At 35.9% G+C, this 27,904-nt stretch overlaps 1 protein-coding gene across 1 annotated transcript in view; it reads left to right on the top strand.

Moving 5' to 3' along the window:
* NF1 (neurofibromin 1) overlaps window positions 1-27,904 on the top strand; it is a 246,667-nt gene that overhangs the window by 131,661 nt on the left and 87,102 nt on the right. The window contains exons 27-32 of the mRNA XM_081805985.1: window positions 6,192-6,327; window positions 16,925-16,987; window positions 21,477-21,635; window positions 22,172-22,269; window positions 23,538-23,684; window positions 25,879-26,025. Coding sequence (XP_081662111.1) covers window positions 6,192-6,327; window positions 16,925-16,987; window positions 21,477-21,635; window positions 22,172-22,269; window positions 23,538-23,684; window positions 25,879-26,025 — 750 coding nt within the window. The remainder of the gene's footprint in view (window positions 1-6,191; window positions 6,328-16,924; window positions 16,988-21,476; window positions 21,636-22,171; window positions 22,270-23,537; window positions 23,685-25,878; window positions 26,026-27,904) is intronic.

Genomic DNA, 27,904 nt, shown 5'->3' with positions numbered 1-27,904 from the left:
CTTCTTCTGGGATCCCAATTCTAATATTGTTTCGTCTTATGGTATCACTTATCTCTTGAATTCTGCCCTTGGGATCCAGTAGTTGTTTATCTCTTTTTCTCAGCTTCTTTATTTTCCATCATTTGGCCTTCTATATCACTAATTCTCTCTTCTGCTTCATTTATCCTAGCAGTTAGAGCCTCCATTTTTGATTGCACCTCATTAATAGCCCTTTTGATTTCGACTTGGTTAGATTTTAGTTCTTTTATTTCTCCAGAGAGGGTTTCTCTAATATCTTCCATGCTTTTATCAAGCCCAGCTAGTATCTTTAAAATCGTCATTCTGAACTCTAGTTCTGACATCTTACTAATGTCCATATTGATTAGGTCCCTGGCAGTTGGTACTGCCTCTTGTTCTTTTTTTTTCAGGTGATTTTTTTCATCTTGTCATTTTGTCCAGAGGACAATAGATGAATGAGAGAACAAAATGCTAATAGGATAACAACAACTCCAGAAAAATATACACTGAACAAATCAGAAGAGACCTGAAACTGGGGGAAAAGAAAGGGAAAGAAAGGAAAAAGATACAAAAAAAAAAAAAAGAAGAATATGATCAAATATGATCAGGCTGGTGAATAGATCAGTGCCACACACTAGATTTTGGGCATATTTTGGTCTGTTAGAAGAAACTGCCTCCCAAAATTTTGGGTAAATATGGTGAAGGGATGGAATATGACTGTAAAGATGAAAATTATAAAAGATTTTATAAACGGAATTGATAAGAAGTTGGTTGAAAAAAGAAAGAAGAGAAATTTAAAAAAAAAAAGGGAGAGAATGTGATCAGGCCAGAGACTAGAACAAAGCCATACACTAGAGATTTAGGGTGTATTTTGGTCTGTTAGAAGAAGCTGTATCCCAAAATTTTAAAGAGGGAACAACTTATATATATACCAAAAATAAGGTTAACTGCTATGAGGGGATAGAATATGACTCTAAAAATGAAAAATGGATTTTTAAGAAAGGTATTGATAAGATGTTCATTGAAAAAGGGAAAAAGAAAAACAAGAAAATTTTAAAAAATTAACTTTGAAAGACTAAAGAATTGGGGAAAAAAGCCATGAATTCTATGTGCAGTATTCCTCTAGCGCTAGAGTTCTGCCATTCTCATTGATTGGTAAACTTGGTCTTGGCTGGCTGTTCTTGCTGATCTTCTGGGGTTGGGGCCTGTTGCCGTGGTTCCCAAATGTCTTTGCCGGAGGCGGAATTGCCCTGCCCTTGCTGGTCCGGGCTAAGTAATCTGCTCGGGTTTGCTCTCGGGAGCTTTTGTTCCCTGCAAGCTTTCCGTACAGCTTTGGAGGATGAGAGTGAAAATGGTGGCCTCCAGTCTCTGGCCTGGAGGAGCCAAGAACTCGGGGCCTGCTCCTCAGTGCTTCCCCAGAGAAAAGCCGTCAGTCACTCCCGTCTCCCCGGTCTCCGGCCGCACTCTGTGCTCACCTGGCCTGTGACTGAGCGTTTCTATCTCTGGCACACAACCCCATGTGGAATCTCCAAACCCCGCAGATCCCTACGGTGCACTCCCGTGTTGCTCCTCCCGGGGGAGGAAGGGGAGTCTCCCCAGATCTGCCTCTTGCTGGGTCCCTGCTGGAGGAGCAGTGGCCCGACTGTGCCGCGGATCACGGTTTATGGCAACCCCGAGCTGAGAGCCCGCGCCTCGGCTCCGTCTCTGCAGTCGGCTTCCCCACTCCAATACCTGGGAGCTCTGCTGCACTCAGGCACCCCCGGTCTTTCTGTGACCCCAAGGGTCCTGAGACCACACTGTCCCAGCGAGTGTTCCACCCCCCACTTAGCCACTGGAACGATGTCCCTCAGTGGAGCCGACTTCTAACAGTTGCGATTTTGTGCTCCACTGCTCTGTCACTTACCAGAAGCAGCAGACGGAGTCCCCCTCCCCCGCTGTCTATCTTCCCAAATATCGCCTTGGATTCACTTCTCCGCACGTCCTACCTTCCAGAAAGTGGTCGCTTTTCTGTTCAGAGAGGTGCTGCTATTTTTTTCTTCAATCTCCTGTTGAGTTTGTAGGTGTTCAGAATGGTTTGATCCCTACCTGGGTGAATTCCTGGAACCAGACGAAATTTAGGTCTCCTACTCCTCTGCCATCTTGCTCCACAACTTAATTTTTTTTTCACTTTTTTTTTTTTTAAGGTTTTATTTATTTGACAGAGAGAAAGACAGCCAGAGAGGGAACACAAGCAGGGGGAGTGGGAGAGGGAGAAGCAGGCTTCCCACAGAGCAGGGAGCCTGATGCTGGGCTTGATCCCAGGACCCTGGGATTATGACCTGAGCCGAAGGCAGACGCTTAACAACTGAGCCACCCAGGCGCCCCCACAACTTAATTTTTTTAACTTAGCTCTATCTCATAGATCTTTCTATGTCACTATAGAAAGATTAATCTCATTCTTTTTACCTGCTATGTAATACTTCATAGTTTGGCTGTATAATTATTTATTTAGTCAATACTGTATTGATCTTACTTTGTTTTTTCAATCAGATTTTAAAATGTTTTTTTTTTTAAAGATTTTATTTATTCATTTGAGACAAAGAGACACACACAGAGAGAGAGAGACAGACAGAGAACATGAGCAGGGAGAAGGGCAGAGGGAGAGGGAGAAGCAGACTCCCTGCTGAGCCAGGAGCCCGATGTGGGGCTCGATCCCAGGACCCTGGGATCATGACCTGGGCCGAAGGCAGACGCTTACCCATCTGAGCCACCCAGGTGCCCCTTTCAATCAGATTTTAAAAATTTTTATTGAAGTATAATTGACACACAATGTTATATTAGTTTCAGGTATACAGTATTTTGGTTTCACAGTTCTGTATATTACTCAGTGGTCTTCATGATAAGTGCAGTCACCATCTGTCACCATGCAACGTTGTTACAACATTATCGACTATATCCCCTATGCTGTACTTTTCATTTTCATCTCCATGACTTACTTATTTTATAACTGGAAGTTTGTACCACTTAATCCCCTTCACCTATATCACCCATCCCCTCAGCCACCTCTCCTCTGGCAACCACCAGTTTGTTCTCTGTATTTGAAAGTGTGGGTTTTTTTGTTTGTTCATTTGTTTTGTTTTTTAGGATTTATTTATTTATTTGAGAGAGCAAGCGCACGAGTGGGAGGGTCAAAGAGGGAGGGAGGGAGAATCTGAAGCAGACTCTATGTGCTGAGCACAAGCCTGACACTGGGCTCGATCTCACAACCCTGACATCACAACCTGAGCTGAAACCAAGAGTCAGTTGCTTAACCTACTGTACCACCCAGGCGCCCCTGTTTTGTTTTTTAGATTTCACATATAAGTGAAGTCATACAGTATTTGCCTTTCTCTGACTGACTTCACTTAGCATAATAACTTCTAGGTCCATCCATGTTGTTGCAAATGGCAAGATTGCATTCTTTTGTAATGGCTGAGTAATATTCCTGTGCACGCATGCGTGTGTGTGTGTGTGTGTAACACTTTATCTGTTCATCTATCGATGGACACTTGAGTTGCTTCTATTGAGTTGGCTATTGTAAATAATGCTGCAGTAAACATAGGAGTGCATGTATCTTTTCAATTAGTTTTCATTTTCTTTGGGTAAATACCAGGTAATGGGAATTACTGGATCATATGGTATTTTCATTTTTAATTTTTTGAGGAATCTCCACACTGTTTTTCACAATGATTGCACCAATTTACATTCCCATCAACAGGGCACAGGTGTATCCTTTTCTTCATATCCTCATCAATACTTGTTATTTCTTATTGTTTTTGATATTAACCATTCTGACTGGTGTGAGGTAATACCTCACTGTGGTTTTGATTTGCATTTTCCTGATGATTAGTGATGTTGAGCATTTTTTCATGTGTGTGTGGATCACCTTTATGTCTTGGAAAAATGTCTTTTCAGGTGCTCTGTCCATTTTTCATTTTTCTTTTTTTGTTTTTTTAAAGATTTATTTATATTGGAGAGGGAGCGAGAGAGTGCACAAGTGGGGCAGAGGGTAGGGGCAGTGGGAAAGGGAGAAGCAGACTCCCAGCTGAGCAGGGAGCCCAATGCGGGGCTCAATCCCAGGACTCTGGGGTCATGACCTGAGCCGAAGGCAGATGCTTAACCGACTGAGCCACCCAGGCACTCCCCCTTTTCCCCCCCACTCTGTCCATTTTTTAAATCAGATTATTTGGGTATTTGAGTGTTGTGTGAGTTCCTTATATATTTTGGATATTAATCCCTTATCAGTTACGTCATTTGCAAATATCTTCTCTCATTCAGTAGGTTGTTATTTCATTTTATTGATGGTTTCCTTGCTGTGCAAAAGCTTTTTATTTTGGTGTAGTCCCGATAGTTTATTTTTGCTTTTGTTTCCCTTGCCTGTGGAGACATATCCATAAATATGTTGTTAAGGCTGATATCCAAGGGATCACTCTCTATGTTTTCTTTTAGGAGTTTTATGGTTTCAGGTCTCATATTTAGGGGTTTAATCTATTTAGAGTTTGTTTTTGCATATGCTATAAGAAATTGCTCCAGTTTCAATCTTTTGCACATAGCTGTCCAGTTTCTCAATACCATTTATTGAAAAGACAGTCTTCCTCATTGTATATTCTTGCCTACTTTGTCATAGATTAATTGACAGTATAGGCATAGGTTTATTTCTGGGCTCTTTTTTCTGTTCCATTGATCTATGTGACTGTTATTGTGCCAGTACCATACTGTCTTGATTACTGTAGTTTTGTAGTATATCTTGACATCTGGGATTGTGATACCTCTAGTTTTTAATTCTTTCTCAAGATTTCTTTGTCTCTTTGAAGTCTTTTGTGATTCTTTAGAATTATTTATTCCAGTTTGGTAAAAACACTTGGTATTTTGACAGGAATTGTATTGACTCTGCAGATTGCTTTGGGCGTATACACATTTTAATAATATTAATTCTTCCAATCCATGAGCATGGTGTATCTTTCCTCTAGTTTGTGTTGTCGTCAGTTTCTTTCATCAATGTCTTATAATTTTAAGAGTATAGAGGTCTTTCACCACTTTGGTTGAATATTTTCCTAGGTATTTTATTCTTTTTGGTACAGTTGTAAATAGTGATCCCATTGACTTTTGCTGTGCTTTCCCCATTATTGCCCCAACATTGTCTTTTTCATTTTTCAGGTCATTTGCTGTAGGAATTATTATGAAACTTAAATCTTCTTGTTACTCTGTTTCATAGAACATCTGTTGTTCCCTGTTGACTACAAGATAAAGTACAGAGTTTTCTAACTGTAATTCATTATCATCTGTCATTCTTTCATGTGTTCTCTGTACATTAGCTCCAATAAAATATGCACATACTGTATATTTTTAAAGTGGCTTGACACATGGATTCATTGGGGTTGGAGATGCCTAATAAATAATATTCCTCTTCCCTGCCCTAGTTCAAAACCAAGAATGGAAGGAGGAGGGCTGGGAGGGAAGCACTCAGGAATCAGCTGTCACCTACCTATCTTCTTTCCTTTCTTCCTTTCTTTTTTTTAAGATTTTATTAATTTATTTGAGATAGAGAGCGAGAACACGAGGCGGGGTGGGGATCAGGGAGGAAGGGCAGAGGGAGAGAGAGAAGAGAGAAGCCGACTCTCCATTGATCAGGAGCCTGACTCGAGGCTCGATCCCAGGAGTCTGGGATCATGACCTGAGCTGAAGGCAGACGCTTAACTGACTGAGCCACCCTGGTGCCCTTTACCTTTATTTCTGATAACAGTTTTTAGAGTATGTGGCTTTTGATCCTGTGGGCAAATAGGCTCGCTAATACTTCACCTTGAATTGGACTCATCTACCCCATCCCTTGCACAGCTGGATAACTACAGACTTGCCTCACAGAAAAGCTTTTTACCCTAAAGGTGGAGAGCAAACCAGAATACATCTTTTCTGCAGGCAGACATACCCAGAATGGAAAAGATGGCACTAAGCTGAGTATATACTAAATTTGTGAGAATATAAGGGGATAAGAATTCTTATACACAGTTCTCAGTATTGTCTTTTTGCAGTTTTTTAAATTCAAATTGAGATCCCAGCAAAGTTCAAACATTGCATTTGGCTGAAAGTCTCTTTTAAAGAGTACTTTTATTTGTTTACTGTAAATGGATTTTACCTTCTCTCTCTCTCTCTCTTTTTTTTTTTTTTTTTTTTTGCAGGTTAGAGCAGTCAGAGAGCCTTGAGGAAAACCAACGGAACCTTCTTCAGATGACTGAAAAGTTCTTCCATGCCATCATCAGTTCCTCCTCAGAATTTCCCCCTCAGCTTAGAAGTGTGTGCCACTGTTTATACCAGGTATGCTTAAGCCTAGAGAGCACCATTATTAATCCAAAGCTGAAGTAAAAAGAATGCTTTACTAAAGAGGGATTTAGCTGCTGATAGTGGGTGGTTGAAAATACGGAGTCAGTGTGGATGACTAATACATTAAGAATTGTTGGAGTTGGCTTTGAAAAAACTTAAATATTGCTCAGGAGACAGTTTGAAGTATTTTAAGGGAGTACTAAAAATAATAAATTTTCCTTGCATTGGAAGCAAGTTTAAAATACACAGAATCTATCGGGTATAATAGACATGGTTGAAATAAGATATATTATGGAATTTTTTTGGTTATCTTTTGCCTGAATTACTCATAGGGTTTTTCACATGTGAGGCAGCTCTACTCCTTGCTTTTTATACTGTTGAAATGCTTGATTTATAATTTTGATGTCTTCTTAAAGATGTCATGTGTTCTTGTCAGGTTTTCCTAGGACAAACTAATCTGTTTATTTTATATAGAATGCTACTTATAAAATACATTGCATCATCATTCAGATCAAATTATTACACTTTCTAGCGCTAGCACTGCAGTAATGCTTCTGGGTTCAGATGTCCACAGTCATCCCCTGTATATTGAGGAAATTAGGTCTGTGTTCTTTTTATGGCTTTCACTGTGTTTTTGAATTGCATATGTAGTTTCAAGGATGATTTAATCATTCCAGGGGAAATTAGTGCAGATCTATATTAGCCTGTTTAAACTGTGATTCTGGAAGAAACATTAGTGGGTCTGGAGTTTGGGACAGGGGTGGGTACAGGGGAAAGAATTTATGCATTTACCAAAACTCTTGCCTTTGTGTCTTTTTCTTTGCAGAGTCATCCCCAGCCATTTGTTTTTTAGCACAGGGCTTCAGTTGCTTAGAGACATTAGCAAGATCAGTGAAATCACCATTTTAAAAAGCTATTCCAGGCTGCTCTGTGTGAATTATTCTCACATTGCTATTTATAAAGCTGTTTCTGCTGTATCTATTTAAAAAAAAAAGACAACCAGAAAACAGTTAACAAAATGGCAATAATAAGTCCTTTCCTGTCAATAATTACTTTAAATATAAGTGGATTAAGTTTTCCCGATTGAAAGACATAGAGTGGCTGAATGGATAACAAAACAAGATCCAAAAATATGCTGCATACAAGAGATTCATGTTAGCCCTAAAGACACACATAGACTGAGAGTGAAGGGATGGAAAAAGTAATTTCAAGCAAATGGTAACCAAAAAAAAAAAAAAGGCAGGGGTAGTTATACTTATTTCAGACCAAATAGATTTTAAAAATGGTAAAAAGAGACAAAGAAGGTCATTATATAATAATAAAAAGGGATTAATACATCCAGAAGATATAATAGTTAGAAGTATTTATGTGTCCAACATTGGAGCACCTAAATATATAAAGCAAAAACTAACAGACCTAAAAGAAGAAATGAATAGTAGTACAGTATTGGTTGGGGACTTTAATATCCCACTCTCAACAATGGATAGATCATCCAGACAGAGAATAAGGAAACAGCAGATTTGAACACTTATAGACCAAATGGACCTAACAGACATATATTGACCATTCTAACATCCACAGAATATACATTCTTCTCAAGCATACATGGAACATTTTCTAGGATAGACCATATGTTAGGCCACACAAGTTTTAGCAGATTCAAGAAGATTGAAATCATATCAAGTATCTTATCTGAACACAGTGGTATGAAGCTAGAAATCAATTACATGAGGAAAACTGGAAAATAGGTGAACACATGGAAATTAAATACTACACTGAACAATTAATGGATCAAAGAAGAAATTAAAGGGGAAATAAAAAAGTTTCTTGAGATAAATGAAAATGGGAACACAGTATACCACAACATGTGGGATGCAGCAAAAAGCAGTCTAAAAGGGAAGTTCATACCAATAAACACCTCTGTTAAGAAGCAGGAAAGAGGGCGCCTGGGTGGCTCAGTCGTTAAGCGTCTGCCTTTGGCTCAGGTCATGATCCTGGGGTCCTGGGATCAAGTCCCACATCGGACTCCCTGCTCGGCAGGAAGCCTGCTTCTCCCTCTCCCACTCCCCCTGCTTGTGTTCCTGCTCTCGCTGTCTCTCTCTGTCAAATAAATAAAATCTTAAAAAAAAAAAAGCAGGAAAGATCCCAAATAAGCAACCTAATTCTCTGCCTTAAGGGATTAGAAAAAGAACAAACTGAGCTCAAAGTTAGCAGAAGAAAGGAAATAATAAAGATTAGAGCAGAAATAAATGAAATAGAAATAACTACAGAACAACAGTAGAAAAGATTAACCAAACTAAGAGTTGGTTCTTTGAAAAGATAAACAAAATTGACAAACCTTTAGCTAGACTAACCAAGGAAAAGAGAGGAAGGAGCGAAATCAACAAAATTAGAAATGAAAAAGGAGATATCACAACTGATACCACAGAAATTAAAAGGATTATAAGAGGCTACTGTGAACAACTATATGTCAACAAACTGGACAACCTAGAAGAAATGGAAAAATCCTTAGAAACATACAACTTAGATTGAGGAAGAAGTAGAAACTCTGAATAAACCAATTACTATAAAATTCTCCCAATAAAGAAAATCCCAGGACCAGCTGGTTTCACTGGTGAATTTTACCAAACATTTACAGAAAAATTAACACCAATCCTTCTCAAACTCTTACAAAAAGCTGAAGAGGAGGGAACACTCTAAACCCATTTTATGAAGTCAGCATTACCCTGATACCAAAACCAGAAAAGGACACTGCTAGAAAAGAAAACTACAGTCCAGTCAATATCATTGATGAGTAGTATAGCTGCAAAAATTCTCAATAAATTACTAGCAAACTGAATTCAGCAGCATATTAAAATAATCATATACTATGGTCAAGTGGAATTTATCCTTGGGTGCAAGGATGGTTGAACATACACAGATCAATCAATGTGATACATCACATTAATACAATGAAAGAAAATAATCATATGGTCATCTCAATAAATGCAGAAAAAGCGTTTGACAAAATTTAACATCATTTATGATAAAAACTCTTAATAAGTTAGGTGTAGAAGGAACATATGTCAACATAATAAAGGCCATAAATGACAACCATACAACTAATGTACTCAGTGGTAAAAGGTTGAAAATGTTTCCTCTAAGATCAGGAACAAAACAAGGGTGTCTACTCTTATCGCTCCTATTCAACATAATACAAGTACTACCTAGAGCAGTCAGGTAAGAAAAATAAAAAGTATCAGTATTGGAAAGGAAAAACTAAAATTGTCTGTACTTGCAGATGACATAATTTTATATATAGGAAACCCCAAAGACAACCAAAAAGCAGAACTGATCAGTGAACTCAGTAAAGTTGCAGTATACATAATTAACATACAAAAATCAGTAGTACTTCTATACACTAACAATGAAATTTATGAAAAATATCTATCCCATTTACAATAGCATCAGAACAATAAAATGCTTAGGAATAAATTTAAGGAGGTGAAAGATCTCTGTGCTGGAACTATGACATTGATGAGAAAAATTGAAGAAGACACAGATAAATGGGAAAGGTATCCTATGTTCATGGATTGGAAGAATTAATTGTTTAAATATGAATGCTCCCAAAAGCCATCTATAGATTCAGTGCAATCTCTATCAAGTTTTGAATGGCCTTTTTCACAGAAGTAGAAAAAGTACTCCTAAAATTTGTATGGAACCACAAAAGACCCCAAATTGCCAAAGCAGTCCTGAGAAAGAACGAAAGAGATACCACTTCCTGATTTAAAGCTATAGTCATCAGAACAGTATGTATTGGCATAAAAATGGGCAGACTGACCAGTGGAACAGAATCAAGAGCCCAGAAATAAAGCCAAGCATATATAGTCAACTAATATTTGACAAGCAAGCCAAGAATACTTAATGGAGAAAAGATAGTCTTTTCAATAAATGGTGCTGGGATCACGGAATATTCATATGTAAAAGAATGAAACTGGAACCATCTTACACCCTCACACAGATTAACTCAAAATGGATTAAAGATTTAAATGTAAGACTTGAAACCATGAAACTACTAGAAGAAAACATAGGAATAAAGCTTCTTGGCATGGTTCTTGGTAATGATCTTTTTGGAGGTGACACCTAAAGCACAACAAACTCAAAAATAAATAAGTGAGACTACATTAAACTCGAAAGCTTCTGCACAGCAAGCACACCATCAACAAAGTGAAAAGACAACCTATGGAGTGGGAAAAATATTTGCAAACCATATATCTAATAAGTTAATATTAAAAATATATTAAAAACTTACACAATTTTCAGTACAAAAAAACAAAAAACACCACCCCAATTTAAAATGGGCAGTGGACACTTGTGAATAGACATTTTTCTGAGGAAGTTACATGAAAGGCCAAAAGCTACATGGAAAGATGCTCAGCATCACTAATCATTAGGGAAATGCAGATTAAAACCACAGTGAGATAGCACCTTACACCTCTTAGAATGGCCATCATCAAAAAAACCAGAGATAACAAATGCTGACATGGATAGAGAAAGATGGGAACCCTTCTGCACTGTTGGTGTAGTTGGTAGTTGGTAAGCTAATATGGAAAATCCTCAAAAAATAAAAAATAGAACTACCATATCATTCAGCAATTCCAGTTCTGGGGATATATTGAAATGAAAATATTAACTCGAAAAGATATCTGCACCCCCAGGTTCATAGCAGCATTACTTAGAATAGCCAAGACATGGAAACAACCCACGTGTCCATCAACAGATGAATGGATTAAAAGAACTGTGGGTATATGGACAATGGAATATTAATCAGCCATACAAAATGAGGAAATCTTACCATTTGTGACCATGAACATGGCCCTTGAAGGTATTATGCTAAGTGAAATAAGTCAGAGACAAATACTGTATGATTTCACTTATATGTGGAATCTTAAAAACAAAACAAAACTCATGGAAAAAGAGATCAGACTTGTAGTTATCAGAGGTGAAGTTTGGAGGCAGAGGAAATTGGAAGGTGGTCAGGTGGATTTCTGAAGTGGCAGTGGCTTTGACTTGACTTAAAAGTGAATGGTTACTGACTGCCTGATTACATGACTTACTAGATTTTAGTAGAAACTTTTCATGTGGTTGTCATCCTAAAGGAAAAAAAAATTTTTTGTATCATCAAACTTGGAGTCCAATTTGCGACCACGATTCTGAAAAGGTAAAAGGAACAGGGCTTGGCACTTTGTAAGTACTTAGGAAAATATTTAATGAAGGAATAAAACTTTCCCATCCATTCCACCCAAGTAAACAAGATGCTTGCCAGCTTTTATAGGAAGGGAGGGAGGTAGTGAAAATAAATCAGAAAATAGAGTAAGGTGATCATTTGTGGCTTATTAAGCATTATGTGTTGTGCTTTTTAAAGCATTCCATAAGAAAACATCCTGTATTATAACAGACCTGAATTATCATATTAAATATTTCACATAAGATTATCCTTTTTAAGAATATTGTTTAAATGTTGTGTCAGTGTGTTGTTTTGAAGTATTGGGGAAATTTATTGTTGGGAGTACTATAGAGCAAAAGTGCTGTATTGTTTATAAATAAGGTTTTGTTTTTTAATAAGTGATTGATAACAGGGAATTTTACATTTACTAATTAAAAGAAAGAAGAAAGAAAAAAACTTTGATCTCAAGTTATTCTTTCATTGAGTCTCCTACCAAAAGTGGTTTTCCCCTTAGTTTGCTCTTTTATTCATCTTTCTTCTTCTGGCTTTCTCTTGCCCTTTTGACTTTGGCAATAACATAATGGTACCTTTGTACTTTTGTGTTCTGCTGGGAGGGATAGTACTTGATTGTTTCCTCGAGTAAATGTGGCTCCTGCTTTGGGACTTACTTGGAAGATTTTGAAAGCTAAGTGAGGATATTGCTAGCTAAACTTCTCTGAGTGTTAGTTCCCTTTTCTTGAGTTCATATTTTTGACTGTTAAGCCTTTTTTGAATCATGCTTTAACCAGGTCTCTTACTTTTTATGCCTCCTTACATAGTGGACTGGGTTAAGATTATGTAGAGATAGCCAACTGTGAACATGTGTTAGATTTATAATTAAGGCATTTTCTCATGTATTTATTTCTACTTTTCCTCCTCATAGTTTTGGAAGACAGGTTTTCCCTGCTATCCCAAAGTAGAATGTTCCTGTGAAACTTTTTGTAAGCCAAAGTGGCATAAAGGAAAGAAGCAGTTACTATTAATTTATATGGAAAATTTTTTAGTGTTCCCAGACCCCCAAAATAACCAACCAAATCATGCCACATAACACATAAAACCTAAAATAACAACATATAGTAAAAACAGGAATAATACAATAAATACACAGCCTGTATAAAGTACAAATAATTTATGTACAGTGTAGTTTCACTTACCAGAATTGGGACGACAGCAAGCACACCAGAGGGCTGACAGGTGGTGATGGTAGTGTGTTAGAATGGGGTGTTGGAGGTTGGGGTGGTGGAAGGTAGAGGAATAGAGTATAGGGGAGAGAGAGGAAGAGTGTCATCTATTAACATCACTGTCTAAATCTATCAGTGCAAGCAGGTCACTAATGTCTACACCTTCTTCTGTGTTTGCCTACCTCGATGTCAAAGGTCCAGGTTCATCCTCTGCTGTGGCTAATGTGGCTAATGTGGCTGATGTGGAAAGCTTGAAATACAACAGTATGCTCAACTGCTTAGCCTCTCACATTTTTTTATACTACAGTTATTTGTAGGCATTCAAAACATTCTGTAAACCTGCCCCTAAACCTACCTGCCCTTTCAAAATTAAAGCCATACTTTTCTGCAATCACTGCAGCACTGTCCATCATAGCAAAAATCTCATGTGCTTCACGTTCAGTTCTTGGATAACTTCACTTTTAGGCTGTTCACTGTTGTGTTCAATGTTGATTCGTGTTCTTTCCTCTTGCAATTGCATCAGCTCTTCATCTGTCAATTCTTGATCGTGGGATGCCAAAACCTTCAACATCATTTTCATCAGTTTCCACAAACCAAGCCTCCTTAGCCAAAGTCAGTGTTGCCATATTTATTGTTGTTGGTTTGAAGCCTTTAAAATTGTTCCCTGCTTCAGGAGACAGCCCTCTAAGCACCGTTTCACATCCAGACTGTAACCCTATCAAGAGCATCTCCAAAGTTGGCGATTGCCAGTTTTATGTTGTAGTCTTTCCAGATCCCTTGTAAAGATGCTTTGGAATTGGCTTCTCTGTCAATGGCACTTAGAATAAGATGCGTCACATTTTGCATATAGTAAGCCTTAATTATGGCTATTAGGCCTGGGACACATGGTTGTATCAACAACATCATATTTGGCAGGAAGAACACACAGGAATGTTATTGCCATACTCAGTAATGCCAGGTGGATGAGCAGCACAATTTTCAACAATCAGAAGACACCTATTATCAAGATTATTTTCTCTACAGTATTTTCAACAAAAGGACTAATGTACTCATGTAGTCAGAAAAAAATCACTTGGATATTCCAACTGCTTGGATGTGAATGAAACACAAGAAGTGTATTCTTATCAATGGCTTTAAGTGCCTTTGGATTTTCTGAGTGGTACACTGGTAGAGGTCTAAGGATAGCATCACCAGTGGTGTTAGTAGTGGGCATTAAGCCTGTCCTTTGACGCCTTGTGTCCCTTAGCCTGCTTTTCTTCTATTGAAATAAATGTCTTGCTCAGTTTTTCCAATAATAAATTGAAGTTAAATACTTGCTTATATGAATAACCACCTGCTATAATTATTTTTGTCAGTTCTTTTGGGAACTTTTCAGCAGCTTCATTATCAGCTGAAGCACTCTCTCCAGTAACCTTTAAGCTACGAAGCTGCCCTTGGCTCAAAACCGATCAAACCACCCATGACTACCTTTAAATTATACTTTTACAACACTTTGATCATCATTGTCCAGTACTTTCCTTTCGGCTTACTAAAAAAATTGATTTATCCTGAAGTGTAAGATAAATTAATGGAACACCATGCTTTGTTCACCCACCAATCCACTCAAGCAATAGACTTTCCATTGCATCCATTACTGGATGCTGACTAAAAGAGACCACTTTCCTACTGGCAGAACCAATTAGTAACTTCAGCAACTTTGAAGATTGTTTCTCTCTGAGTAAATAGTATGAAGGGTGGATGCAGGCAAGTTCAGTGCATACACAGTGTCTTTATTTCATTCACCACAATTGAAATGCTTAATTACATCCAGTTTATGCCAAGTGTAACACCCTTACAAACTCTTAGGCTTTTCTGATACCTTAGGACACATCTTGCTTATGGATGCACACAATAAATGGAGATAAAGCACAGATGCTCATAGACAAGTTCAGAGCTGTGGCAACTTGGAGGCTGAGATGCTGAGTGTAGCTCCTGGAGAAGGAACTTGGCAGCCACTCAGTGCTTGGGGAGTGTGCTTGCCTCTCTAATGGCTGGCTGCAAAACAAACATTGATTGCAGTATTCGGTTTTTGCTATTTTCCTTGTAATTTCCCTGGATTTCTTTCTTTCTTTCTTTCTTTTTTCCTTTTTCAGTATGTGCCCTCTTTAATACCCATCACCAGGCTAACCCATCCCCCTAGCCCTCTCCCGTCTAGAACCCTCAGTTTGTTTCTCAGAGTCCATAGTCTCTCATGGTTCGTCTCCCCCTCTGATTTCCTCCCCTTCATTTTTCCCTTCCTACTATCTTCTTCTTCTTCTTCTTTTTTTAACATATAATGTATTATTTGTTTCAGAGGTACAGATCTGTGATTCAACAGTCTCACACAATTCACCCTCCCCAGTGTCCATCACCCAGCCACCCCATCCCTCCCACCCCCCACCACTCCAGCAACCCTCAGTTTGTTTCCTGGATTTCTTTTAGTTAGCAGAAATAGGTACTAATTTAGGTCTTTTGTGAAAGCGAACTTCTGAAAAGCAGGAGATACCTATAATGAGAAAATAATTCCCAGAATGGATAGTCTCTTAAGTTATGGTGAGAGAATTCTGAGAAAGAGCTAAATATGATTCTAAGTAAATGTCATCTTTTCCAAGTAAAACCGCTTCTTCAAACTGAAGTAGTTGACCAATTTTTTAAGGCTATAAATGATAATTATATACCATAATTGAAAAAAAATGCATGAAACTGCATTTTCGTGATCTGTTTGGTTACTAGTATTTTGTATATAGTCTAAAGTTTGAACCAAAGCCCCATGAGGAAAGGACTGTGTCGTCTTGTTTTACTGCTGTTTTCTGATGCCTAGGGTGGTATCTAGCATGTTAGATGCACAATAACTCCTTGGATGTATGGATGGATGGGTGGGTGGATGGGTGGATGGATGGATGAACAAACAAATGAAGTAACTCTAAGGTTATGGTGTTGAATGCACTGAATTTCTAGAATAAAATGCCATGTATGGTGGATTTAACTTGGTTTTAAAGGTATTAAAAAAAAATGTGCTTTGTCTAGTCCAACCAGGAGTCTTAATTTTAAAAGAACTCTGGCCTAGGGTGACTCACTCAGTTAAGCGTCTGACTCTTGGTCTCAGCTTGGGTCTTGATCTCAGGATCTTGATCTCAGGATCATGAGTTCAAGCCCTATGTTGAGCTCCACGCTGGGTGTGGAGCCTAATTAAAAAAAAAAATTATATATATATATATACACACACACACACATATGTATGTGTATGTGTATATGTATGTACACATACATATGAAAGAACTCTGGCTTAGAAGGAACTCTCAGAGGTGAAGCCAATATTTCTGTGTTTTTTGTTTTTTGTTTTTCCTTTTTGGTGTTGTGTTTTTTGATACATTCTCGTAGTCAAATATGTGAAAAATTTTAAGTGGGCTTATAGTTTTATTCTATAATTTTCTCTGCAGTTTCTTCACTTTAATATTAATTAATGCTTATTTCTAGTTGAGCTGGTAACATTCTTCTTCCAAATGTTGCAGAACTTTTAACCTCCTCTGATTAGAACTTTTTCAGGAAGTAGCCTGAAAACAGAAAAATATGTGAAATTTTAAGAGAATCTTTCTTAGAGATTTTTAATTCAGAATCTCTAAAGTGAATTTTACCATTATATTTAGCCATTTAATGTTTATTTTTTAAATCAGTAGATGTAAATTAAATGCCAGCTGTTGAAAAAAGAACTTTAAGTCAATTGAAGGATACACAGAGAAGTATTTATCGAGAAAAAATTATGTAGACACATAGAAGTGTTTTTAGTGTGTGATCTACTTATAATGAACATCTTACATGAAATTTATCAAAAGCTAGGAATTAAATGTAGTTATTAAATATCCTCAAATTTACTTGGGGAGAACTTTTCTGTAATTTATAGCCAGAAATAGTAGATATGATTGTCTCAACATTTCTTGCTGTTTATTTAGTGCTTTGGCTTAAAAATGTAATAAAAATTAAAATCCAGAAATAAAATTCATCCCTCAAAATTCAGTTGATGTCTAATTTTTTGTTGATTCCATTTGTGTTACATTTGATCATGTAATTTTATGTACAAGCCAACATTGTTTTTGTTGCTGTATGTAGTTGGTGCTGTGACTTGTTTGTGCTCATCTCTGTTCTGTAGGCAACTTGCCACTCCCTACTGAATAAAGCTACAGTAAAAGAAAAAAAGGAAAACAAAAAATCAGTAAGTTTGGAGAACTTTTTATTAGCTGTTTCTTTCAAAGCAAAACAAAAATCTTTTGCTGTTTGTTAAGAACATCTTCACTTCAGCCTATTTGACCTTCACTGTAAAATCATTCTACTAATTCTGGCACAAAATAGCTTTCATTTCAATTAACCCTGGAATTAAGTTACATCAAAACATTCTCTGTGTTCCTTTGGTTTGATTTATCCCAAAGGCATTTTGGGGGCATTTGTTGCATTGGATATCCCTCGTCTAATTTTATTACTGTCATGTTTAAAATTATAAATGAATGCAAAAGAAACTTAATTTCAAGGCCTTAGGAAATGCTGACTCTCTTCATTCTTGCTTCTTGTTGCAGGTAATGTGAGTGGTTTCCTAGACGTGAAAGTTTTTCTTCATTGTTAGAAGTATATGGAGGGAAAGTGTCACTTTCTAAATCTTACCTAAAAGTTTCATTTTTTACTCCTTATATTTTTATCTAAACAGTCTCAGCCAGAATCTAGATATTTGTGCTTAGATTATAAAAATCCTAATGGTAAACCTCTACCTTAGAGAAAGTCATTATTAAACTATTGGGACTGAGAATATAGTACTTTTGAAATAAAGGAAAACTCAGTGACTCCCTATTCGTAGAGAAACATGATAAGAATATACTGCCTATTTCTATGAACTTGCCCTAACTAAAAGGAAGAAAATTACAGTATTCATAATTATTTTCTTCCCTACGAGTGGAATTTGGTCCAAATGTGCATTCATTTTGAATTCGTCATTGTCACTATGACTTCATATAATCCAAATGATTTTAGAGAAAGATGTAAAAAAAAAAAACCTTTAGGAGTCATGTAGGTAGTTTAGGTACAAAGGTAAAATTTAGAATTTACATTTGGTTTCATCTTTCATTCCTTGTCTAAGCTTTACACGTAATAAGTTCCTGTTTTAAATTCAGAACTAAATTAAAATTTAGACACCTGTGCTTTTATGTACACTCAGGATTTTGAGTATGTTAAGTAAGTTTGGTCAGCTGTGAGCAAATGGATTGGATTGGACTGGATGGCTGTCTTGCTTAAATCGTTTCTTTCTAATGCTTCTAATTCTCAGCGTATATGGGTTTAACATATATACACCATCACTGTTGAAATTTACTATTTCTAACACTCTTGTTCAGTGTTTTACTAATGGCATTGTGTAGTATATCACAAAAATTAAAATTCCAGCTCTCTGTGTTTCTCTAAGAGCATGTTTTCTAGCCTCCTAACACTGCTTTTTTTTAAATTAAGATTTTGTCTAAAATTGTTCTTTGAAATGTTTTCTACTAGTGTTATTTTCAGATTTTTTTTTTTTTTTTTTTAAGTTTCTGGGTAATGCTGAGTTTTGGAATGTATTTCTCAGCACAGGTGATATGAGGTCCTCATGGAAACAAAGGGAAACTAATTGGTAATTTGAGGTATTTTAGAACACATTCCAAAGTATGAAGACAGTATAGTCATCATAAATTTAAAACGTTGGTTTATGGAGTCTTGGCTTAAGAATTTAATGATCTTTTCTTTAAAAAGCAAGCTCTTTTTTGGAGTATATGTGTAATGGATTGGAATATGTAAAATATAGAGAGAAGGTCCTGGCTCCTGGTTTATTAGCTGTGTAGTCATATTACAGATAATTCCATTTATTATACTCAATGTATAATTAGAACTCCTTTGAGAAGTTTATTGTATGCCTCACTTAGGTAATCAAACGTGTGGGTAGTGATCCTCTTGCTAATGTAAAGTTTATTACTGTATTTATTTGTACCATGTTGTTCAGATTTTACTAAGGGGAGTAAAGAGGACATTTGACAGATAACTGGTTTTAGCATACAGACTAGCCCAACTTTGTTCTTTTATGCAGAATGTGTTTGGGATCTAAATTAGATTTTTTATAGATTAAAAAAAACCACTTGAGTATGTATACTATGAAGTAAAATTGCATTGATGTTCATTAGTGGTGAAAGAAAAAACTTTTTATAAATTGTCTCATGAAACTTGTTATACAGCATTTTTATTGATATTCATTACACATACTGGGTTTTAGGTCCAAAAATATACTATCATCAGTGAGATAAAGAATTTTATGATACCAGAAACAGTATTGTGTTTCTGAGGTTGTGGGTACTTTGAGTTTTGACAAGAATTAATTTTGAAGATGTGGAGGATAGTAAAGGTGTAGTACTTTTCAGAAGTTTGACAGTATTCTCCCTTTGGGAAATAATTCACCCAGATTTTCATTAAATTTTGAAATTGAATAGTATTAAGTATAAATCAGGTATAAATGTGAGTCACACTTTAAAACTTTTTTTGTTCTAGACAAAACTATTAAGTAGCATTTTTCAAAAATGTGCTGGTTTTTATGAGATACTTTCACAGCAGGTTAAGTATTTTATAAATGGTTCTTTGGAAACCAAATTATGTCTTTTAATTTTTTAAAAACTGTTTTAGGATTTTAGTGGATTAAACTGAGTATGTGCTTATTCTTTTAAAACAACCTATTTGAAATTAAATATAAAGCAGTTTTTAATCTTCTTGCTAACTCATTCCTTAAAGCTTTAAAATTTTGTAGGTTTGCTGTTAAGTTTCTTCTGTTTTAAGATTAAAATTTGGGAGTTCTAAAAGAACCACTCAGTAGCAATAGTGGTCCCTGAACATTCTGAAATTGTATGAAGAATTTTGTCTGTATAAATGTATACATTCATTTTTCTATTCCTACTCCCCAAAAGATTAAATACTGTACTAGAGTGGTAAAAACACTTGAATTTTCTTCTTAATTCTATTTCTAAAACTGTTTCAGCCGAAAGTAATTCTCAAACGGTATTTGGGTTTTAAAGCTATTCTAGTAAAGCTGCTATATTTAGTCATCTGCACCAGCTTCCTTTTAAGTGTAAGGTTGTCCTTCATGCAGTAGCACTCAGAGGACTTTAAGACAGAGAAAGCTTTCTGAGCTATGTAGTATAAATGAAGGTGAGACTATATTAGTTACAACTCCTGTCTGTTACCACCACTTACAGGGATATTCTTTGGCCTAAAAAATCATTCTCTGAAATCTTACATTTACTAATTCTCTGTCAGATATGGTAGAAAACGATTTAGAGATCTCAGGCAGTGAATAAGAAGACATTTAAAATGTATACCACATGAAACACTAAAGGACATAGAAAGAAATGAAATAATCCTTATTCTTCCCAGAGTTAATCTGGAGTCAGTGAACCATATGAATTTGTGACAAGAAGTATTAATTCATTAAAGCATCATAAAGTAAACTAGAGTTTTGTGAGATTCTGCACATAAATCCCATTTTCTCATTTCCCCCCAGTATCCTCTGAAATGTGCGTCTGTCCCTAGACTCCTTGGATATTGCCCGGAGCGCTGTGGCTTCGCTGCCGTAGCGACCACTGCTTTAAGCAGCAGTTAGCTACACTAAGCGAGAGCAGTTGCAGAGATTAAAATGTTATAAAAGTGTTCTTGAAAAATAAATAATCGGCTGTATTATCTGTAAAAAAAAATGTAAGTTTTAGAATAATATTTTCATATGTTAACTTCAAACAGGAGTCACTGAAAAGAGATGGGAGCTGAGCCGGTTTCCTAACACGTTCCCTAACCTAATGTGCCTATTACCTTACCTTCAGTGTAGAATGTTTTATAAAAAGAAAGAGAAAAATAATTTTAAATATTGGGCTCATGATGTTTTTCAGTGCGGGCAACCATTTCTTGTTTCCTTAACTTGTTTTATTTGACAGAATTATGCCCTGAGGTACACAAAAGGGTTCTCTTTTCTGCTGGTGGGATCCTTTTTTCTTTTAGGTCCCCAAGAATTCCTGTTCTTCCATGATTTACATAATAGGTCCTTATCTTATAAAGCATTATGAGGAAGAAATGGAACTGGCAATAATGTTTCTTGTAAGTAAGTTTTTTCTCTTGATAGGAATCTAAAAAACTAACTCTTGTTTGTGTGTGGCAAGCATTTTGCTCGAGATACTCAGTTGTACCAGGTATACAACAAAATGTAAGTATTTATTATTAGATATTGGATGTTTTGGGGTATGCTGTTGAAAACTTAGCCTCGTCTTGTAAGAGTTGACCACACTGTCATGTCTATTAATTTTAGTAAAATATGATAATTGTGTGAAAATTTGGTCTGCTTTTGTTACTTACCAAACTTGCAGTATAAACAACAATGACAAATGTAAGATTTTTTTTCAGGTCTCTCCCACACCACTCATTCATGAGGTTTTTCTTTTTTCTTAGATACCTTTGTTGTGCTTTAAAAGGATGGAGGGCAAGAATTGAGGATAAACTTTATTTACTGATATGTTGGGAGTAGGAAAAAAATAGAACTGTGTTGTTTACAAGGGTTGATCTATTCAGAGTTTTGGTATGAAAGTTTGACCCTTGAGCTTTTTCTTCCCATTTCCTTTTTAAATTCAAACCACATAGTCAATTCTCAACTCCCTTGTTTTTAGGTGGTTAGCCAGCGATTCCCTCAGAACAGCATCGGTGCAGTGGGAAGTGCCATGTTCCTCAGATTTATCAATCCTGCCATTGTCTCACCATATGAAGCAGGGATTTTAGATAAAAAGCCACCACCTAGAATCGAAAGGGGCTTGAAGTTAATGTCAAAGGTGAAGAATTATTTTGATAACTTATTTAAAATTTCTCTTCCAGCTAAATTTTCCGTTTTTCATATTTATTGTACTTACACTTGAATTGATTTTTAAAATACCCTATGGTTCTCCCTTATATGCTTTTGTTTTATTTTTATTTGTTAAATTACAAAGGAATTAATTAGACTGATACCTGATGGGCCTTATTATCCTGGGAAAACAATCTTAGCAAATGTCTACTGAAGATAGTTTTCTATGTATTCATTCTGGAAATTCTGAAATGGAGACTGTATGATTCTTTTTATTAAGAAAGACATTTAAAAATTTTAATATGTGTTTTTGTGTTTGTAAATAAATATATGTATATATATGTAGTAATTTATATTTGGGAAAGAACAGAAACAACACCTAGTATTTATAGAATGAGTAATAATTTACTTTAATTACCAGTAGAAATTATATCAATGAGACATTTAGTACTTTTTAAAGAATATATGATTGTGTACGCTTCATACAATGAATGATCTGATTTATAACCCTGTTCCATTGTTTAGATACTTCAGAGTATTGCCAATCATGTTCTTTTCACAAAAGAAGAGCATATGCGGCCTTTTAATGATTTTGTGAAAAGCAACTTTGATGCAGCACGGAGGTAGGACGGCTCTATTTGACTTAAATATTGTCAGTTTCATTTAAGTCTGGGTACTAGGTCTACATGAAGCTCCTGTGTAGGTTTTTTCCTCTTTTCTCTCTAGGTCAAGAGCAGAGTTAATCTTATTTTATTTTATGTAAGAGACAGTGGCAAAGTAAATCCATATTCTTTATAATTTGGTAGTGATTTCCATATTTGAAAACCAGCAGGGAATTTTGACACATCTACGAAAATAAAGGACTTGAGGTTGCTACAATATGGAGGAGAGATAGAAGAAAAGGATTCCTTCTAGTAAAAACTGAAACCAAAATGGCACACATAATGCATAATAGTGTATAATGACAATTTTTTTGATGTTGAGTTTGAGTTGTTGGTTTATCTGTAAATGGGGACAATAACTGTTTGCCTGTCTGAGTTGACTTTAAAGAAACAAGTGATACAGTGTATGAGAAAGTGCTTTATAAATGTAAGTTAGGGTCCAGAATTCTGCTTTTTATGACGTTTTTTTAAGTCATAGTCTAAGCTAGACTTGTACAACTCTGCCTTCCAGTTTTTCATTACGGTTCATATCAACTTCTTTCTAGTTGGAATTTAAAAGGTATATTGTTGGACTGCAAGCCGTATTGGAGAAAAAAGCGAATGTCAGCATAGGATTCATATTCTAGCAGATTGACTACCCTAGAAAGTTAAGAGAACAAAAGTTCTAATCCTGGCTCTGACCTAATAGGCTGTATAACTTTGGGGAGGTCTTTCTTTTGTTTTGTTTTGGTCTCCGTTTCCTTATCTGTAAAGTACTGGCTTTGATCCAAAGTCTCATCCATCTAAATTTTGTTGTTGTCTGACTTTAAAACCTATTCTGAAGCCAAAGTCAGGTATCAGAAATGGAAAGCCATTGGGGCACCTGGGTGGCTCAGTCATTAAGTGTCTGCCTTCGGCTCAGGTCATGGTCCCAGGGTCCTGGGATCGAGCCCCACATCGGGCTCCCTGCTCGGCAGGAAGCCTGCTTCTCCCTCTCCCATTCCCCCTGCTTGTGTTCCCTCTCTCACTGTGTCTCTCTCTGTCAAATAAAAAAAAAAAAAAAAAAAAATGGAAAGCCATTTCTCCTGTCTCTTCTTGTTTTGTTTAATGACAGTCATGTGTGAATAATATCATAATCCTCCATACTTGTAATCTTAGTTATTTTACAAAGTTACTTCATATACATTTGATTCAACAAAGATAAGAGTGTATCTGGTTTTAAAAATTCTAATGATTTTATATTTTTTAAGGTTTTTCCTTGATATAGCATCTGATTGTCCTACAAGTGATGCAGTAAATCATAGTCTTTCCTTCATCAGTGATGGCAATGTGCTTGCTTTACATCGTCTACTCTGGAACAATCAAGAGAAAATTGGCCAGTATCTTTCTAGCAACAGGTAGGATTTCACAGTCATGGAGATTTTGAAAATTCTTAGTTTTAATTTATAAAAACTATTGCTCCTGAATAATGCTTTTTTATTTTGCATCTGCTCAGAATAAGAATTGTGGTTTGGAAAGAGAAATGTAGAACTCTAGACTCTTTTAAAAAATAAATAGGCAAAGGGTTGATTCATATTAAATGATCAACAAGCCCACCGAGGTGCTACAGACTTTTTTTTTTTAAAGGTTAAGCTGAAAAATCACAAATTAGCCCTTTGGGTTTTTTTTTTTTCTGGTTTGCAACACATCAAACATGTACAACACAATGTAAAGGTTAAATTTACTAGAAGCTCAAATGAGTATTGGCATCTGAATTTGAAGAGTAGCTCATTCTTGGGAATTTAATAATTAAAACATTGCCAGTGTTCTGAGTCTATTTGTGATACTCTCAAGTATATGCAAATAAAGCTTTATGCAGAAAACATTCAGTAATTAAAAAGTATTAACTTGGGTATTATTAGCTGTTTTTAGTTAAAGTCTTTTGTAGCCTGAATCACTTGCTGTCCTTTCTAGTTGTGTTAAAGGGTCCAAATTCCTATGCGTGAGGAGTTCTCTTACAAATATAAAATGAGGGGTGCCTGGATGGCTCAGATTGTTAAGCGTCTGCCTTCGGCTCAGGTCATGGTCCCAGAGTCCTGGGATCAAGCCCCGCATTGGGCTCCCTGCTCAGCGGGAAGCCTGCTTCTCCCTCTCCCACTCCCCCTGCTTGTGTTCCCTCTCTCACTGTGTATCTCTCTGTCAAATAAATAAATAAAATCTTTAAAATATATATATATAAAATGATTCCAGAAAATCTTAAATGCTAATAAAAATGGTTTGCTCATTCATGGAAGTGGTAGAAGACCATGAAGCTAAGGCTAACTAATTAGGAGATGGTGGTTAAAAGAGAGAGCATTTTAATCCTTCATGAATTGTTAGTGGATTAAAGTGATACGGACATGACTGATGTGTGCCCTGATAGGGGAAGATTGAAGATGCTTTATCTGTCACACTAAAATAAACTGTGGAACCTTTAAATGCAAACACTCATTTATATAATTCACATACATATTCGTGTAGTTTGATGCTGCAGTTTTTTTTTAATTTGGTTGTTTTTAAAAAATACACATTCCAAACATACAGAAGAGTATAGGCTATAATATACAGAGACGCGTGTCTACCATCTAGCTTTGACATTAGTTTGCTGTTTCACTTCAGATCTTTATAACATTTTATTTCTTGGGGGAAAAGATATAATTTCCCTCTATGTAACTGACAAAATAAGGAAATTATAGGTATGTATAACATAGTTTTGTGTGTTTTAAAATTTTGCAGAAATTATATACTGAATATAGTCTCTTCACACAGTATTTTGAGATTTATTATTTATTTAACTTATGTTAGTGCTTTATTGGATGACTGTATCAAGATTTATTTTCTCCCTAATTGATATTTAGGGGTTTTTTTGTTTTTCACTATTTTAAATAGTAATGTAATAAATATTCTTCATATTTGTCTCCTTGTGTATTACCTAAATGTGTAATTGCTGGGTTCTGGGCTTCTCACAGCCCCAACTTTACTAGATACTGCCACATTACCTTTCACAGTGTACATGCTGATTTACATTTTGGTCAGCACTGTGTGAGAGTACCTCCGTGTACACATCCTCACCAAAGTTAGAATTAGTAAACTTCATAATTTTTGCCAGTTTGACGTTTGTGAAATAGTGTTTTGTTATTCTTGTATAGTTTTAAATGCTTAATAGTTATTGAAAATCCATATTTACCCTGGTTAAACAGAGATCTGGTGTCAGGGACAAATACATCCCAATTTGTAAAGCGTAGTTTCTCAGAAAGGATTCTTTTCATCTTGTGGAAAAAGTGGATCACAACGTTATTTTTACTTACTGATCGCCTGTTTAATGGTAATGGATTAAGAATACTAGAAAAAAGAAGAATTTTTATGTAAATTTTGTAGTTTGGGGAGTGGTCATATTTCTAAGATGTCCCCAATGAATACTTACAACCCTTGTGAGGTCTTTTTGGTGCTACTTACAAATCAGCAAGAACCACCAGCTGACAGTAAGAAGAAAAGCAACCAATGATAATCTAAAGCAATGTGTACTACTAAATGTGAACTGCTACTTTTTTCTAAGTAGTTTGCTATATTTAGGGATCACAAAGCTGTTGGAAGACGACCTTTCGATAAGATGGCAACACTTCTTGCGTACCTGGGTCCTCCAGAGCACAAACCTGTGGCAGATACACACTGGTCCAGCCTTAACCTTACCAGTTCAAAGTTTGAGGAATTTATGACTAGGTAAGGTACCACGTTGAAATAATAATTGCTTTCTTTTGTTTCAGGTGCAAGGTTTACCACCAGGCCACTTGTTAGATATACTTGTATTTCTGATAGAGGATTATCAATAGATGTGCCTAATGACTACATTGCCATATTTTGGGATCCCACTTTTTTCTTACTTTATATATTGTTGACATGTGCTTTGTTTTATATTTGATTTTCTTATAAAAATAATAGTATCTTATTGAATGGTACTTTGTCATGTTGCTTTGAGGTGTTTTTGCATTTAATACTTAGAAGGGAGGGTAGATAATCATATTATAGTTAAGGAGATGCTGCAGCTCAAAGTGAGTGACTGATTTGCCCAAGATTCCACACCTAATTCATATATCCTGTGGTTTTAAGTTCTGAACTCTTTATGCCACACTGTAGCATTTTTCACAACCCTCCCAAAAGTTAATGCTATTAACTTCATTCAGATTGAGACTCAGAAAATTCAGTATATTTCAGTATTGCTATAAAACTTCTGTGGACATTTGTTTTGAATCTCATTTAGAAGGATTTAGTTTGTGAGGTAAAAGATCCTCATTGTTAAGACATTCACTTTTATGATGTTACAGCAAAAGTAGTGTGCTGAATCCTTTAGTCTTTAAAGTACCTTTCATGGTACTTTACACTTAGTCACTTAGTAAGTACTTCAATAGTGACTGTGGGTGAAGTGTTTTTTTCATAATATGTGCTAGAAACAAAGCAGAATGTGACATTCAGAAATTAATTCACATTACAGGTTTACATATAATGTGCCTTGCATTGTAATGCCTGTTATTGATCATATTGTGTGTACATGCCTCCAATTCTTTGATACCATTAAAAAAATGTGTGAATACATAGGGCACCTGGGTAGCTCAGTTGGTTAAGTGTCCAACTCTTGGTTTCAACTTGGGTCATGATCTCGGGGTCCTGAGATCAGGTCTGCACATTGGGCTCCACTCAGCACAGAGTCTGCTTAAGATTCTCTCTCCCTCTTCCACTCGTGCTCTCAAGCTTTGTCTCTCTGAAAAAAAAAAAAATGTGTGAATACATAACAATCTCCTTTCCAGCTTAATTTTTATCTTTAGCTCTTCTATTCATTTCAGTATAACAGATGTTTATTCCTACATGATTAAAGAAATATTTTCCACACAAAATTTTCATAGTACCTAATTGAAAATAGCATAGTAGAAGAATATAAAACCATTTTTTATTCAACATTACTGAGGACATCCTAGCCATTTTTCCACTTTTCTAAGAAAACCTTTATTGTTCCTTACCTAAGACCCTAACTTCCCTTATAAAACAACCTTCTATGCTTTTGAAGACTAAATGACGTAATGCGAGTGAGACACTTAAGGTCTGGTATATAGTGTTTAATAAATGTTAAGTGTTATTTTTGTTGTCAGCTCCCACTGATGCTCTTTGAGACCCACTTTTGTTTTAAAGAAATGAGGGTAGCTTTGTAATTTTCTCGGCTATAAAAATAAAAATTGTTCTATTATTCAAAACTTAGAAATCTAAAGAAGTAAAAAATTCTCAGCTACTCTTAGAAGTAATTCAGTTGACATCTGGCAGATAGCCGCACAGTCATTTAACTATACAAATGTGTACCTATTTCTCTTATCAAATGATATGTAGGTTGTTTCCATTAATATTAAACAAATGCTGACCTGGTACCAGCAACATGATGTACTGAGATAATACAACCTCTCTCCCCAACCCCCTTCAATACACAAGACACATAGAAATAGTAGGTAAAATGAACTGTATTTTTAAAATACTTCATTCCAGTATAATTAACATACATTGTTATACCAGTTTCAGTTGTACAATGTAGTGATTCAACAAATCTGTACATTACTCA

Source organism: Leptonychotes weddellii, chromosome 15, assembly GCF_054177405.1.
Source record: "Leptonychotes weddellii isolate Sample4059 chromosome 15, ASM5417740v2, whole genome shotgun sequence".
NCBI lineage: Eukaryota > Metazoa > Chordata > Mammalia > Carnivora > Phocidae > Leptonychotes > Leptonychotes weddellii.
The sequence above is the reverse complement of the archived record's forward strand: the minus strand, read 5'-3'. Positions and strand labels throughout refer to the sequence as shown.